At 45.8% G+C, this 17,412-nt stretch overlaps 1 protein-coding gene across 1 annotated transcript in view; it reads right to left on the bottom strand.

The window, feature by feature from the left end:
- Positions 1-17,412, bottom strand: part of LOC128330392 (aldehyde oxidase 2-like) — a 69,658-nt gene that overhangs the window by 48,688 nt on the left and 3,558 nt on the right. Inside the window, 6 exon segments of the mRNA XM_053263615.1 lie at positions 4,420-4,534; positions 5,030-5,199; positions 8,746-8,838; positions 11,826-11,988; positions 14,051-14,235; positions 15,426-15,535. Coding sequence (XP_053119590.1) covers positions 4,420-4,534; positions 5,030-5,199; positions 8,746-8,838; positions 11,826-11,988; positions 14,051-14,235; positions 15,426-15,535 — 836 coding nt within the window.

The raw sequence follows: 17,412 nt of genomic DNA, 5'->3' as shown, positions 1-17,412 counted from the left end.
CCAGCCTGGCTGCCGCATTCTGGACCAACTGTAGTTTCCGGACTATGTACAAGGGCAGCCCCACATAGAGCGCATTGCAGTACTCCAGTCTGGAGGTTACCAGCAGATGTACCACTGTTTTGAAGTCGTCTATCTCAAGAAACAGACGCAGCTGGCGTATCAGCCGAAACTGATAGAAGGCACTTCTGGCCACTGTCTCAACCTGGGACACCAAGGAGAGACTTGGATCCAGAAGCACCCCTAGACTGCATACCTGTTCCTTCTGGGGAAGTGTGACCCCATCCAGAACAGGCAAATCAAAATCGTCTCTCGAGTTCCGACCCCGCACAATGAGTACCTCCGTCTTATCTGGATTCAGTCTCAGTTTGTTATCCCTCATCCAGCCCATTACCACCTTCAGGCAGGCATTTAGGGAGGTTATGCCCTCTCCCGATGATGCTGACATGGAGAAATAGATTTGGGTGTCATCAGCATACTGATAGCACCCTGCACCAAATCTCCTGATTATTTCTCCCAGCGGTTTCATGTAGATGTTAAACAACATCGGAGACAATACGGAGCCCTGAGGGACACCATACAAAAGTTCAGATTTTGAAGAACAACGGTCTCCAAGGGACACCATCTGGAACCTGTCTGAGAGCTAGGAGTGGAACCACTGCAAAGCAGTGCCTCCCACCCTCAACCGCCTCAGACGCTCCAGAAGGATACTATGGTCAATAGTATCGAAAGCCGCTGAGAGGTCCAAAAGGACCAATAGAGTCACACTTCCTCTGTCAATTCCCAATTGGAGATCATCCATCAGGCCGACCAAGGCAGTCTCCACCCCATAGCCAGCCTGGAAGCCAGTTTGAAATGGGTCTAGATAATCAGTTTCCTCCAAGACTGTCTGGAGCTGGGAGGCCACCACCCTCTCAATTACCTTGCCCAGCCACGGAAGGTTGGAGACAGGCCTGTAGTTACTCAGATCTGAGGGGTCCAAGGTAGGCTTCTTCAGAAGTGGTCTAATAATTGCCTCCTTATGACTAGGAGGCATCCTACCTTCCCTCAGAGACGCATTTATGATTTCTACCAGGCCTTCTACAACAACCCCCCTGCCAGATAGTATAAGCCATGTCGGGCAAGGGTCAAGAGGACAGGTGGTGGACCGCACCATTCCAACCAGCTTGTCCACATCCTCAGGAGTCACAAACTGGAACTGATCCAACTTAACCACATAAGAGAAGTCGCTGGATACCTCCACATCAGATACTGAAGTAAGTGTGGAGACAAAATCCATTCGGCCTAAATATGAGAGATTTTCCCCACAAAGAATTCATTAAACACATCACAGTGGGTAATAGATGGTTCCAAATTCTGTTTCACGGGAGGAGGGGCATATACTAGCCCTCTCACAACCCTGAACAACTCCGCCGGACGTGAACTTGCGGATGCAATATGGGCAGAAAAGAATCGCTTCTTTGCCACACGTATCGCCTGAGCATAGGTCTTCAAGTGAGCTCTATGTTGCAATCTGTCAGATTCAAGCCAAGTCTTTCTCCACCTGCACTCTAGTCGTCTACCTCGCCGCTTCAGTCCCTGTAATTCTTCCGTATACCAAGGTGCCAGTTTTGAAGCGGGTCGGAGAAGACGCTTAGGAGTGATCATGTGAGTTTGCTGTTCCAATTCTCCACCAGGACATCAGCAGGATCGCCGGCAGAACCAACACTGAATCCCTCCAAGGCTTCTTGAAACCCTATGGGATCCAATAACCTTCTCGGGCGGACCATCCTAATAGGTCCCTCGCCGCTGCGAAGGTGGGGTGTGACTGTGAGTCCAACCTTAACCAGATGGTGGTCCGTCCATGACAATGGGGAAATCACAGGAGTCCCCACCCACGGAACACCCCACCCACGGAACACCACCCTGATCAGAGTGAAAGACCAAATCAAGCATGTGACCTGCAATGTGCGTCAGTCCCGAGACCACCTGAGATAGGCCCATAGTCGTCATGGCTGCTATGAACACCTGAGCCGCCCCGGACAAATTGGTCCTGAAATGAACATTGAAGTCACCCAGCACCACAAGCCTGGGCGACTCCAACACCAAATCCGAGACCAAGTCCATCAGCTCAGTTAGGGACTCTGTTGAGCAGCAGGGCGATCGATACACCAACAGAAGTCCCAGTCTATCCCTGGTCCCTAAACTTAGGTACACACATTCAATATGGTCTGACACTCGAACAGGGATCCTGGTAAGGGAGATATTATTCTTATAGACCACCGGCACTCCACCTCCCCGCCCCCGGTCCCTCACCCGCTCCTCAACAGAGTACCCTGGAGGGAGAAGCTGGGACCAAATTGGCATCCCAGCATTTCCCAGCCAGGTTTTTGTAATACATACCAGGTTGGCACCTTCATCCAGAATCAAATCATAGATGGTTTCTGATTTGTTCTGGACCGACCTGGCATTACAGAGGAGCAAGGTGAGGTTCCAAGGGTGGTCGGCACTGCTCCCCAAGGTCAAAGAGCTGGCAGGACAGCCGGAAGGGGAAAGAGCTAGTAAATTTCTATGTTCCCTTCCCCTGGAAAGGCCTGCTGATCTGCCAACGTTACTTCTTCTGTTTCCCACCACCACCGGAATGGCTGCCCCACAGTCAGTGGACATGCCCCCTGTCTCCCCATCTCCAGGTAAGCCCAGATACATTCTAAAAGATCCTCACCCAGGACTAATTAAAACAGAAGCCCCTTTATTAAATGCCTCCCACCTTCAAATACCTGGGCCAAGAGGCCCGGCCCTCGCTGTCCCCCGAAGTGGCTCCCCCAAAGGGGCAACCCCCTTTGGTGTTGCCCCTTTGGTGGCAACTCCGCTGGTGGTGGGCCCGCTGCCACAGGCAGCATTCCTATATAGGGCCAGAGAGAGCCCCTCTGGTCAGCTGACAAGCAGGAACTGCTGACTCACTCCTGGCCCCAATCCTGCAAAGCAGCCACTGCTAAAAGCCACAGTGCAGGCAGGGGACTGGCAGGTGGACTCGCCTTCTCCCTCTCCTGCAGGCAGATGTTCAACCATGCAGCAGCAGCAGCAGCAACAGCCACAGCCAGCCCACACCAGTCTCTCACTCTGGGGGGCTGTCTAGGAAGCAGGTGGTCTCTCCCAAGGCTGCAGGGCTTCTAGCTTTTAATCCGCTCCAACAGGGCTTGTTCTAAGGTGTGGTTTTCAAAGTCTGTTTGGGGTACTGTGAGGTTCCTCAGAAGCTTATTGGAGTACTTCAGCATCAAGGTCAGAAATGGCCAAGAGCTTTCCCTGAATGGCGGCTTAACCCACCATGATCAACCTTCCCATGCAATGTGCAGCTATGTTGGGTGTGGTTTAGTGGGCAATCTCAGTTCATGTGAGGCAACAGTAATGCTCACCAGACCTAACAAATGCTTCCCTTGGACTGAGTGTGAACACTTAAGAATTCTCCCCAGTGCACTGGGATTTCTCCCCAGCCAAGTTGATATAGAGAAGGTTCCCTGATGAAAACCACTACTCTAATAGACATGCTATTAAAACCATCACAATTAACACTAGTATGAAGATGGGTGCTGCCCTTTCTTGTTCTGCATGTAGGCTGCCAGGAAAACCGAGTCACTGCATGAGAGATGACCCAAAGTGCTTATGGCTGCAGATATCAATTGCTACTATTCTACCGACTGGGCCATGGGAATGTCTGACTAGGGAGGTCCTGTAGGCTCCTCCAGGCAGCTTGCTTGTGCATTGTGTCTAGGAAAGGATGTGGAATGCATAGGGTGACATCACCGTGGCACTTGTGCTCATGTGAAACATCATCAGTGTACAATGTTCTGATTGGTAGATGATGGATTGGTAGTGGTAGAATTGTCAGGGGTGACATGGAACCTCCTTGGTGCTGCTACATTGCCTCATATTGCTAGAACTCTGCTTGTGCTTTTGTGGCTGGGAGGTGGCTGCAACTATGTTATGCTGACATTAATCTTGTGGTAGCATCTACTAATGTGGTAGGGACATAGGATTGGCATACCAAATAATATACATGAGGTACTCTGAGCACTCGAAAGCATGGCCTAAGTGCTGTGTATTGTTTTCATTAATATATCTATGGATGCTACATGCTATCTTATCAGTGTGAGGATGGCTCCATGTAAGGTTACCGGAAAAGGCTCTTGCCTAGAACTGACATTTTTATCATGTGACTTTTCCCATCGCAGAGCAGAAGTGATAGAAGAAGTGAAGTTAGAACTGGTGACTCTTTCTTTTCTATGAAACGTTCATATTAGCCTGTTCCTCAGAAGCTACTCAGCTCTGATGGTCTACTGATATTCAAGTAAGCAGAATGTTTGTAAATTTGGATCTTTGGCTGGTGTGTGTGTGTGTGTGTGTGTGTGTGTGTGTGTATAGTAAAAAGGCAAAACAAAGAGGTACCTCATCTTCAGCAAACACTTTCTCTTTACCATCTCCATTTTCCCCTGGAATATCATCAGCTCTGACCACAGCAACTACTCCTGGGGAATCTAAGGCCTCTGATACATCAACTGATCTGGAAAGAAGAAATAGAAACTCAGTTCCACTGAAGGCCAGGGGTGATGGCAAGGTCACCTTATGTTCCTGTTTATGATTAAGAACAGAAATATCCAGAGGCAAAAATAAACAAAAGTTTTCCTAAGTAATGTGTGGGATATAATTCTGCATGACTAACTTCAGACATGGCTCATATTCCTGAAGTTAAAAACCTCTGTGTGTTTTCTTACTCCAAACCTGAATTTGGGGGAAATACCATTATTCTCTCTGATGACAATACTGTGGAGATACGTGCTAGTTTAGCACACAAGCCTTGTGAACAAGAACATCCAGTGCCCAGAAACAGCGCTTGCCCTTATTTAAAAGAAATGGATACTGTTTCTCTCCATGTAATGTTCATAATCATTATTTCCCTGAAGCAACCAAGCACAGTTAAAGTATGTTCTGAAAATATAGCACTCTGTGTTTTCATATAGTTACCATGTTCTCAGATGAGCTCCTTTTTATTACTTACAGAATCCTTGCATGGGCTCGTGTGCTGGTTACCACTGCCATGTAGAGCTGTCCATCTGCTGGAGCAATGTCGTCAATAAAGACAGCTTCACCGGTGGCATGTTTAATTCCAGACTGGTGCATGATGGGACGCCCTACTGGGTCCTGAGGAGGCTGATCTGGGTTTACATCCTGTTACATAATAAAGAGTCATTTACTATATATACTTAGTTCTTAAGATTACTGGAGAATATTACTCAGAAACACCTACTGAGATTATATGGCCACAACAAGAAGTTAAATTTTACTATGCAGTGACTGTGCAATGTTATATAGATGCATGCTGAAGCTTGCATTTCCTCCCCCATCTATATATATAATTCTCTAAGGTGTACCGGTGGCTAATCCCATGTGTGGCAACTCTTGCGAGAGTTCGTGATCAGAAGCACCATGGTGATTGAGCAGTGGATATTCCATATGCAGATAGGGAGGAAGAGATTGTGATGGTTAAGGTCTGTTGGAAGGCAACTGTTTCTGGTCAGAAGAGAGAGAGAGAGAGAGAGAGAGAGCGAGCATAGTGGGCAGGGGTCTGTGAAGAGAGGGGTCGTGTGGGAGGAAAGAGCCCCTTCAGGAGAAGGAGGCTGCCATTGTGTGAATTAGATGAGGAAACAAGATGCACAAGATCTGTTAACTCAGGAAGGGGGGGGAGAAGGGAGGGGAAGAAAGACAGGGGAAGAGTGAGTGGAGGAGAGAGAAAGAGAGAAAAAGAAGGGAGGGGGAGAGAGAAAGAAGGAAGGGTGAGGGATGGGCTCGAGCCTGTCAGCAGCCTGAGGAGGAGAACGAGCAGCCATGGCAGCGCATATTGGCAGCAAGGAAGGGCCCAGTCAACCACTGCTTCTGTTTGGGGCTACTGAGGCCATTGGCAGAGAGAGGCAGGCAGGCAAGGGATGGGCCTGGGCCTGACAGCGGCCTGAGGAGAACGAGCGGCCTTCCTCCAGTGAGGAAGGGCCTGATCAACCACTGCTGCTCCTGTGGGGAGGAGCAGGAGCAGGGCTCAGGTGAGGGTGGGGAGGTATCTGCGGATAGGGGGCTGAAGCTTGGACAATAGGCACCAGCAATGCTGCAGCCATGACCAAAAGGGTTGAGGGGGATGGAGTTAAGGGATGGAGGAGTGACCAAGAGGGGTGAGGGGGATGGAAGCAACCGGATGGAGGAGGAGCAGGGTTGCAGCTCAAGTGAGAGTGGAGAGATCTCTGAGGTGAGGGAGGCTGTGGCAGGGGGGGAGGGGAGCAATCAAGTACTAGCATGCAGATGCTCTGCGTGGGTTAAGCTAGTTCCAAAGCTACTTCAGGTTCCTGCTCATATAGGGCCAATTCAGACATCACACCAAACCTCAGGTAAACGTAGCTGAGGTAGGTGTTTCTGATTGAATACGTGAAGCTGCAGTTCCGTCACCCAACCACAGCTCCATTTTTGCCTCCAAACCCTCAATTTGAAGTGAGTTTCACTGCTGAAACCAGAGGTTCTGAAGCACCATTGTGTTGTCCGAATTCTGCGGCCACTGTAACTTGGGTTTCATGAGGAAGCTCCTCCCACTACCATAAAGCGGTCAGCTCAGAGCAGCTCAGAAAGGCGTCCATTCTAGGGCAGCTGCATATCTTGCTGGCTATCTCTCATAGCAAATGCTCTGCTTCTGCTGTCACCTCACTCCTCTTGCCACTGCTTGGCAACAGGGACACTGCATCCCTAGCGTTCCTGCATTTTAAGCGACAGAGCCAGATTTGAATAAGCCCACTTTCCCCGTTTGCTTTGGACCTGATGTGTTCCTGAGCAAGAAAAGGCTGGGAGGAAAAGATGGAGACAGCAGGAGGGAGTTCTCAAACACTGTCATTTCAGTATTTATGTTAAGGAGACATTAAACCCTACATAAAGTTGTGCCGTCGAGTCGGTGTCAACTCCTGGCGACCACAAAGGCATATGGTTTTCTTTGGCAGAATACAGGAGAGGTTTATCATTGCCATCTCTCACGCAGTATGAGATGATGCCTTTCAGCACCTCCCTGCATTGCTGCTGCCCAATATAGGTGTTTCCCATAGTCTGGGAAACATACCAGCATGGATTCGAACCAGCAACCTCTTGCTCCTGAGGCAAGTTACTTGCCACATAAACAGATTTCTGTATACACACCGTATTATATGGAGTCAGAGCAATGGCAGAAAATGGCAATGGAGAATGGCAATGGAGTCAGAGCAATGGCAGAAAAGCAAAGGCAATAAGACGAGTTTTCTGCGTATATACCTGGGAACATTTTCCCCCAACCCAACAGCAGGAAAGACAGCTGCGGGGTGAGGAACAAGCGCTCCACTTTTAAGTGCAAAAAACTAAGATGCTGCACATGGGCACAGGAACAATACCACATTAACTACACCTGTGGTCCCCTTCTTCTTGTCCAGTTAATCAAAGAAATACAATCTTTCTTAACATGTGTGCTTCTGTTAATGGCACTGATAAATTCACAGTGGGGCTTGTGTGCTGGCACGTGGGAGGACCCTCCAACAGACAGGTGCAGGACCCCAGTTTAAGTCTACCTTTTACCAGTATAGGTGGGAAGAGAGAGGCCCAATCCTCTCTTCCCAGAGGAGGGAGTAAGGGGGCCCCAAGTCCTTTCCTCCCCAACTGGGAAAGATAGTTTGTCTTTACTGAGGGAAATTAAAAGAGGACCCCCAAAAGGGGTCCACAGGGAGTCTGTCCAACTGTCCAAATTGGAACCTATGTACAGATTGGAACCTATGTCCCTAGGGAGATTCCACTTGCTTGTTGTAGGCTCCTTTCCAATGTTTGGGTATGTTTGCACAATCCATGCTGAGGGAAGTTTTGACAGCTGCCCTTTCAAAGACAGGAAGCCTGCACTAATTCCATCAAGCCCTCTCTGCTTTTAAAACTATGGTGCATTGAATCCAGATTAATCCTCCTGACCAAAAGTGGTGCTCACCTGGCTTTGTCAGACACTGCCTGGCTAGATAACAGGTCTCAGAACCACCCATTAATGTGGAATTAATGTGCATGAAATCTGCCTTACACACTGGTACCTCATCCACCTACAACCCATCACTCCTCCTTCTCATTTCCCAGTGAGTCTTCTGTGTCGTCGTCCCCACAAGACCACCTTCCCATCTGGAAGAGCCCCTTGCCATCCTGGAGTATCACTAATTGTGAATATGCACGGCTGTGTAGCTTAGGAATTCCAGGAAAGTCACTGCTATAAGGAATGGCAGGAAAGAGTTAATATATATTTTCCCTGCCAAGGGCATGTGGTCAATGCAGAGAACACAGAGCACACCCCCTCTCACATCATAGCCAGTAGCTTCTGGGTGACCTGCATGTTGTTACAATACCCACAGTCTGGCAACATGAGCGGAATGGAGATAGCTGGGATGGAACTTAAGCGGACTAGGAAGAGGGAGGGGTTATTCTGGCCAGCAGCCGAAGGTAACGAAACTGGCGTTTCTCAATTGTCATGATTCTTGGGTTCAGAAATTAACCACAGGTTTGTTTAACTGAGCTCTGGCGCCATGTCTGAATGGGGCCATTGGTCTTACTTCCCATTAGTCTTATTTCCCAAGGAAAGGTGAAATTCGTGACATGAATTGACATGATAACATCAACCTTAGCATTACTTTAAAAGGATAGCACCACACTCCTCTGTGAATACACTGCTATAAAAATGACCCTACTGACCTGATATATTTGCATGCCCTGGGGTGATTTGTCGTGGAACTCGCCTAAAGCACTCATGTATTTGTTTGGCAAGTCAGGATATTTGGATGGATACTGTAGAGAGACAATTTAAGAATATATGGGATATATATTATAAACCACCCAGAAGCGCAGGTTTTGGGTAGTATAGAAACATGTCAAATAATACATACATACATACATACAAACATACATACATAAGATATGCTGCCAACCTGGATACTGTTGAAAGACAATTTAAGAATACATTTGATATATGACATGCCAACCTTTCCAAAGCTGAGTTTTGAGGAGAACAATCATATGTCAACACAATATATTACCTGGTTTTCAATTATGATAAGTAATTATTGTCAGAAAGTATACAACTGGGATGTTGAAATTAAGGCCTGAATCACACAGCTACATTTGCTGCCCTTTTCTTCACAAACGTCAGGTTGTGAAGTTTCTTTATGGTAGAATCTCTATGTGGTAAGATCTCTATTTATGATGTCTTAACAAACATTAATGTTATGTTTAATCTAGCATAAATTGCAGACTTGGTAAATCAATAGCTGAAGGGAACATCCTGGTTTCTGTTACACATGAAGTAAGGGCTACTTTACACATGACAGTTTTTCTACATGAGTGAAGGAAAAACTTGGTACAACAATGCACAAGTTGTTGGTTGAAATAATGGTCTGTAGCTGAGTGGAAAACATGGGGATCAAGTAATTTTTTGTAGGGAGGGATATTTACCTTCTGACCCTTCCATGTACCATGTGAATGTGAATGTGTATCTAATAGGGTTACCAAATCTTCCAGGGGAAAAGAAAACCAGCCTGGCCTGCTCTTGTGCCTTAACATCACTTTAATCTTCAGACCAGCACATGAAGCATGGAGATAAACATTATTATTTACAGTCTGTAAGTTTAGAGTTTGAGTGGGAGAAGAGGGTTGTCAATAGCTGGGCTTGGACTTGTACAGCTGCAATTAATTTCTTCAGTTCTACAAGAACTGTATCTATGGACCTATGATCTTCACTCTCTCCAGACCATAAATGGTTAGTCTGCTGTGGCTGCTGAAATTCAGTTTGGCCATTTGTGAGTTGTTTACTGAAGTCTGAGCTTGTTTCCTTGGGAATGCTATCTACAAGGTCATTTTTGCTCCCAACTTTCTCTGCTAATAATGGCTGAATTGTGCAATCCTTGAAAACTCTGATAGTTCTTATATTGTAGTTATGGAAAAGTTGCCCCCACCCCCCACTTCTGAATGAGCCTGAGTGGAAGGGTGGTATGATTAAAGGTGGGTGAAATTCTTTTCGTCTCTGGGCAGAAATTGTATCAAGTCCCGGTCTATAAATCTGGCAATTTAAAAGTAGACTCAGAGCATTTATTATTGCCTTGCCAAATGACCATCTCCATGCATTAATGCAATTCATTGCAGTTTGTAGCAACACCTGAGGGGTTTGAAGTACACATGATGAGAGTTGGGTGGGTAGGTTGTTTTTAGCAGCCCTGTGTGCATTTTGTGTGCCGTTTTGGCAGAGGTCCCATCTGGAGCTGGGGAAGAAGCTGCCTGGGTGTTGCCAGGAACTGTTTTATGGGTTTTAGCTGGACTTTTCTCCCCTTGGTTACCTCGTGTTACAAACGTATCAAAGGCATACCTGAGCGTATCCACCTTAGCTGATATGGTATTTAAACACTCCTGAATCTGGATGACAGTTTCTGCAGCTAGGAGGCATGTGTTGGCTGGGTGATAAAGGCTCACAGGGGTGGCGAGGGGCATGTCTGGCTCTCTTGAATCTCCTCTCTCTCTGCTTTCTAGGCCAGGGTTTTTAGATTGTGAAGAGGATGCCTGTTATAATACAGTCTCCCTTTTAGCAGACTTCTTCGAGGTCTCTGTGCCCAAGGCCATAAATCTGTTCTTTGTAGGGATTGTAAAGGATGTACTCACTCAAGGCTCCGTTCGAGTTAATCAGGCTCCACCCACCTCATATCTGTACTGTTGCCTCTAATTGTTCAGTTGCTCAGACCTATTGTTTTTACTATCACAGCTTATTTAACTCTATAGATCGTTTTACCATATTTTCATTATGGCATATAGTCACTGTTTTATAGCTTTCTGAAGTGTCTCATAGATTTTAGCCTATAGCAATTTTAGAGTCTTTATGTCACTCTTCACAGTTTATCATCGATTTTAGTCTTATAGCCTTTTCATCGCTGTTAATTCCACAGTTGCTTTGTTCTTTTTGTCTTATTATGTTGATATTAAAAGAAAACCAGCCTGGCCTGCTCTTGTGCCTTAACATCAGTTTAATCTTCAGACACCAGCACATGAAAGCTTTTCAAAGCATAGAGATAAATATTATCATTTCTCAACGTCTGCATATCAAGCCATTGTTAAAAGCTGAACAAAGTATTTGATTTCCTGCCCCAGCAAAAGTCTGGTATCCGAGCCCAGCTGTCACTCTTATTCATATTCTTAAATAAAAGTTCAGCCAACTCCATTGTTACTAAATTGTGAAAGAAACAAATTAGAAGGAAGTATGGTGGTAACACCAGTGTGAATAAGTACCACATACAATCACACAATTCCCCATTACTCAATGTGGACAGTAGAAGATTTATATAACGGGCAATGCTAAATCTGTAATGACATGAACAAAGTTTCCTTAATCTCCTGCTGGAGCTTCACTTTTTTATTTTAAACATATTTTCATACAGTCTGAATCTCCACAGCTACGACATTGGAAACAACGCACTTTTGATAGATTTTTTCCTGATGTTTTTCTGCCATAGTAATTGGAAGGCCTACTGAGGATGGTGAAAAATTAGCAACTTAGGAATGGCCAAGACTGCTCATATGTAGAAATGTGTGTTATGTGACTAGCCATAATAGCAGTCAGTCTCACCCTCAGTAATGGATGTGGCTTGACAAAGATAGTGGCTTGTCCAAAGAACAACTTCCGATGCCATGAGGCTTGGTAAACTGAGGGAATATTCAGTGAGAACAACCCAAGATCTTTGAACCAAAACCTTGAAAGCCTTTCCCCACAAATGCCTTAAGCTCTCTGTATTTACCATGCTCTTTAAAGCTTGTAGCACTTCCAGATAGAATCTAAAGAAGAAGCTGACCAGGAGAGTTCGTCTGTATTCCACTTTTCCACCTGGTGCTGAGGGAGAAAGTATAATTTCTTCAAGAATCAGCCTGCAAGCTTCATCCAGCATCTGCTCATTCCAGTTTCTGAGGAAGAAATGACAGGCATACAAGCTTATTTCACCAAAATGTCAGAATAGACAGAGTTTTGATGGAGTGGTGATAAGTTCCCCCAACCGCTCACATTGAAATCAGAAGCATTCCTGTTTTCTGGTCAGGAAAACTGTCTCAGGCAGCATTGTGGCCTCTCCAGTGCCAAGAGGTCTACTTAGGCAATTGTGGCAGACCCAGAGTAGTTACTGCATTTATACAGTGAGTATTAAAGGACACGCCAAACTACATTACCACCTCATGCTTTCAGAGAGAGGTATTAGTTTGAAATCATTCTTGTTTGCATCTCCAGTTACTACTACATGAGGGGGGAAAGTCAAAATGAGTGCTGCTTTGGATGTGGTAACTCTGAAGATTGCATGGCTTCCTGTGAGAAAATGAGGTGGTTAAAAATAATAATTGTAGGAAGATCAAACAGTAGATTAAGAAGCATATTTATGTGGGTACATCTTGTTATAGAAATCAGCACTGTCAGCACTCAGATATAGTGAATTATGCAACTACATGCTTTACTCATTCACACTTCCGTGGTATTAATACCATACCAATTTGGTTTTTTCACAATAAACGGACAATGGAGTTGGCTGAAGTTTTACTGAAGAAGAGGCATAAGGATGACAGATGGACTTGCAGTATCAGATTTATACTGAAGAAAATGTCTCGTGACAAAGGATGGGGGTCTCTGGTGGGACCCCCATTTTCTCTAATTGAACTTTTGCACCATGACCCCCTCCTCTCCAGGGAAGCCTTTCACACGCCCAAAGGAGAGTTTGAGACTCGGGAAACACTAGGAATGGGGCCAAATCTTTACTCTCATTCAAATTTCCCAGGTCAGGACTAGTGTTGTGCCATATGCAGGTCTGCTGCTGTGGGGAATTGTAGGCAAGGGGAGTCCCGATTTTCCAGTGACACCAGGAATGTGGGGTTGCCATTCCGGGCAAAAATAAAGATGGACAAGTTCAAATGGGCAGACAGACTGGCAGAGGGCACACAGCTTCTTTGTGGCAGTCATCAAGACAGGGAGAGCTGTTGCTGGGGTACCCATCCCCATAGTTGGCATGCTGGGCAGCATCTGCTGTCCAACCCTGTGTGTCTCCATGGCTTAACACTCTTGTGAGAGAGCAGTCTGTGGGAGAAGGGCATGTCACAGCACATTATTGTTAGGAACATAGGAAACTGCCATATACTGAGTCAGATCACTGGTCTATCTAGCTCAGTATTGCCTTCACAGACTGGCAGCGGCTTCTCCAAGGTTGCAGGCAGGAATCTGACTCAGCTTGACACCCCTGTCCCCACAGATGCTTCTTCTCATGAGTTGTGAAGGAGTATCCCCATGGCCTTACACTCTCATGAGTGAGCAGTCCACTCGGGAACAGCAACCATCATCATCACCACAGATGAGGAGTCGTGCTTTTCATTGAGGCAATGCTAATCCTGCTGCCCAGCCCTTCTCATGAGTAAGCCTAGGGATTGTATGTGCGTACGCACAGTGGGAACCTCCAGTCACTTCCCGTCCGAGGACACAGCAGGGCAGCAGGGAGGTATACTGCTACCCCAGCGGACCGTTTGAATACACAGGGCTGGCAGAAGAAATGCAGCGGGAGGGGTAAGAGCACCCTCCCACACCTTTAAAGTTATCCAACCCCCACTTTTGGACTGGCAGGCACCAGTTCCATGCACATCCCTAGTGAAAAGTGAGTAAGGAAGTGGAAGTGGGTGCACATGTGTCACTTCCCAGCTTGCTTTTTGCGTGCTGGGCAGCAACACACTGTTTAGTTCCACTGCTGCCAAAGATGTGGCACTGGCGGCAGCGGCAAGTGGTGGTGGCAGCAGCAATGAAAGCACACACACACACACACACACACCCGCAGCCGCGCAGGAGCCCAAGCACTGGAGGAACCTAAAATAAGGTTTTTTAAATGTTGTGGTCTGGCTGCGGATCCTTTGGGGGCATCGCAATGCCCTTGGTTGGAATTAAAATATTCCCTGCTTCTCCTCCACAAATAAGAAGCAACTCTTACAATTATTACCATCTTACCTTCCGATGAGCTCCTGACATGTTTTCCTTGCGCTCACAGTTGTGTAGCTAATGCCTCCATATAAAATAGTCAGATCCTCAATGACATCAGTGCCTGGCTGGAAAACGACAGCCATTGAGGCATTTGTCACTGATAATGCATTTTTTCGACGCTCAGCCTGCCGGAAAGCTGACACAAATTCATTCTGGCAAGGACAAGATAAGAAGAAACCTGGTGATTTCGCTTTCCTCCTGGGTAGCCTTCATACATGAAGAAATTCCTCTGGAAGATATTTCCACGGAAGCAGGGCACACACACACATATTCTAGAAAACCTCATGGCTTACTCTGAACACTGTAGCCAAGACTCCTTTTGCAAGCTTCCTGAACTCTCAGAGCCTGAACATTTCAAGGAACTGCCACACCACCTGTCCAAAGCATCATGATCTGATTGACCATCTCACCAAAGTTGCCAGTGGCCCCATCAGGAAAAAAATTATTGGCAACGAGTTTGACTCCAGATTAGGATGCTTCCCCTTTAATATTTCCACTCCTCAGAGATTAAGTAGGGTGTGGGATACTAGGCAGCAGGACTAGTATAGAGACACAAAAGCTCACTGTGGCTCTGGAACTTGTTAGATGAAGTTGCTTGCTTCAAGGGAGCTGTCTTTGGTACTGAAGATTCCGTTCTTGCTTCCTGGCTATACTTGGGTGCTTGGCTCTTGTGGAATGCCTCCCTGCTCATCAAGCTGGCTGCCCTTACCCAATGCCTCCTGGTTATTTGTTGGGCAAATTCAAGCAGGCTGCCCTCACCACTGCCCAAGTAGTTGAGTTTCAACCAGTTAATTAGAGCCTCCCCATCTCTTACAACTTTTAAAATGGCAGTCAAGATGCATTTGTTCACCCAGGCTTTTAATTAGATATTGTTTTAATTGTGTTTTTAATAGCTTTAATGTTTTAAATTTTAATTGTTAAAATGTTTTAATCTTTTTATCTGTTTTTGTTTTGTTTTGTTGTAAACCACCCAGAGACTTGGGTTTTGGGTGGTATACAAATATGTTAAACAAACAAACAAACAAACAAACAAACAAACAAACAATATTGGACAATGGTCTGTGGCTTTCACTAAGCCAGTGATTATATTATGAGCATTCAGCTATACAAAATAGCAGTATGAGTCACACACCCCTTTTTGATGTGTCAGGACCAACCAATACAGTACATGCACACATGTCTAATAGTAGTCAGATCACCTTTTAAAACCAGAGTCAAGAGGGAGCAAGTGGAAATGGAGAAGTGGTGGGAGAGGGGGACCTCCAACCCCTTCCCCTGCAATGTGGCTTTTGATACAGGAATACAGTACATCAGGAGTGGAGAAGAGCAAGAAAGAACTTACTTCCTTTGAGAAGGGAATAAAAACAGAGACGATGACCTCTCTTTGTGAAAGATCTGCTTGTGGCAATCGTGCAAGGAATTCATCATTCAGTGGAATGTGCCGTGTTCCATCTAAAACAGAAAGGATCGCGAGATTTTGGTTTTTTTAAATACAAAAAAGAACACACAGAGAATGTGTTTTTGTCCTTTACAGATAGAGATCTTACCTAGCACATGAAAGGGGGGAAAGGCAACAGAACCTGTACTCTGTATCTCCTTAAGATTTGGGCTGATCTGATTGGCCTATATAAATACTGAATTACAAAAACAAACATTGACCAAAGCTTTGCAAGACCAAACTTGCATGAAAGTTTTTTTTTGCTCAAAGGAGCGGAAGCTCCTTTGAGCAATACTATGGCTTTTTGCTGACATATTATCTGTGATCAGTTATGCAATTTGGGTGATTTGGTTTACACTCAGCTTCAGAGGGAAGACAGATCAACAAAAACCATCCCTCCCCTAGAGTGAGCTCATAAGTGCTCCCTCAGTTTGGATGCTGGCTACTAATTTTTGGAGATATTTGTGTCTGCAGTGGGAACCACACATGCAGATCTGTGCAGCATTCCTGTGATTGAGATTTTGTGTAATGGTAGTCTTGTGATTACTACAGCTTTCCCCCAGGCAGCTCACATTTTGCCTTATTGCTCAATCCTCCACTCTAGGCAGTTATGCAATGATGTGCAAATATGGGTGGAATTGTGAGCTGGACTAATACAGAATAGGGATGTGCAAACCGGTTTGAATTCGAACCGGAGTCGTTTGAAGGTTCGAATTTGAACTAAACCAGCCATCAGGTTCGAGCTGCAGGTTTGAATTTGAACCAAACAGAGGGTGGTTTGATTCAAACCAGTTCAAACTGGTTCAGACCTCCAAAAGTGGATGGTATGGTATCTGGCACCCATGGGTAACTACCACCCAAACCCCAAAGCAATCAGACACTCGTACAATTTTTTAAATGAATTTTTGAAATTTATTTTTATTTTTCTCTCATACGGTATAATGGGACTAGAACCAGCCCATTATTCCCTATTATGAAGCACCCATGGGTGCCAATAACCACCCAAACCCCAAAGCAATTGGACACTCCTATGGTTTTTATGAATATTTGAATTATTTTTAATTATTTTTCTCATAGGGTATAATGGGACCCAAACCAGCCCATATCCCCTATTGTGGAGCACCTAGGTGCACAAAAGTGGGGTGGGTGGTAGACAGATGGGGTGCCTACCATCCACAAAACCCCAAGGCAATTGGACACTCCTCTGATTATTGGTGAATTTCTAAAGTATTTTTCAATTCCTCATAGGGAATAATGAGGATTACAGCAAATGTATAGCTTCATGTTGAGGGGGAGGGAAGGGTGCCCTAGAGCAGAGTGTGGTGGGTGGTAGTTCCCAAGGTGGGCAAGGAAGCTATCAGAATTATTTGAAAGGAATTGGGCAAAAGGCTGATTTTAAAGTGATTTTTGAAGTTTACGCATCTTTAAGGGTTTTCTCCTTAAAGAAGCATGGAGGTGTCAGCAAATGTATAATTTCACATTGGGGGCCAAGGGGTGGCCTAGAGCAGAGTGTGGTGGGTGGTAGTGGCCAAGGGGGACAAGGAAACTATCAGAATTATTTGAAAGGAATTGGGCAAAGAGCTGATTTTTGAAGTTTATGTCTTTAAGGTTAGCAATGAGAGTGGATTCATGGTTTGTCAGTGAAAATCTAATATGCTACCAAAGAATCTACACTCAGAACACCTCAGAAACAACAAAACCCAGTACCCCATGGGTTAGCAACCCATGAAGGTGGTTGGCACCCTCTGTGCACTAGACCATCACTCACCCTGGGCCACCTCAGCACCCCACAAGTGGCTTTAAGGTTTTTCTCCATAGGGAAGAATGGAGGTTTCAGCAGCCCCATAACTGCACTTGGGGGGTGCTGGGGTGGCCCAGAGCGAGGGTGCCA

The sequence above is a fragment of the Hemicordylus capensis genome, chromosome 1 (genome assembly GCF_027244095.1).
Source record: "Hemicordylus capensis ecotype Gifberg chromosome 1, rHemCap1.1.pri, whole genome shotgun sequence".
In the NCBI taxonomy this organism is placed as follows: Eukaryota; Metazoa; Chordata; class Lepidosauria; order Squamata; family Cordylidae; genus Hemicordylus; species Hemicordylus capensis.
This window is presented reverse-complemented; position numbering and strand designations above follow the sequence as displayed.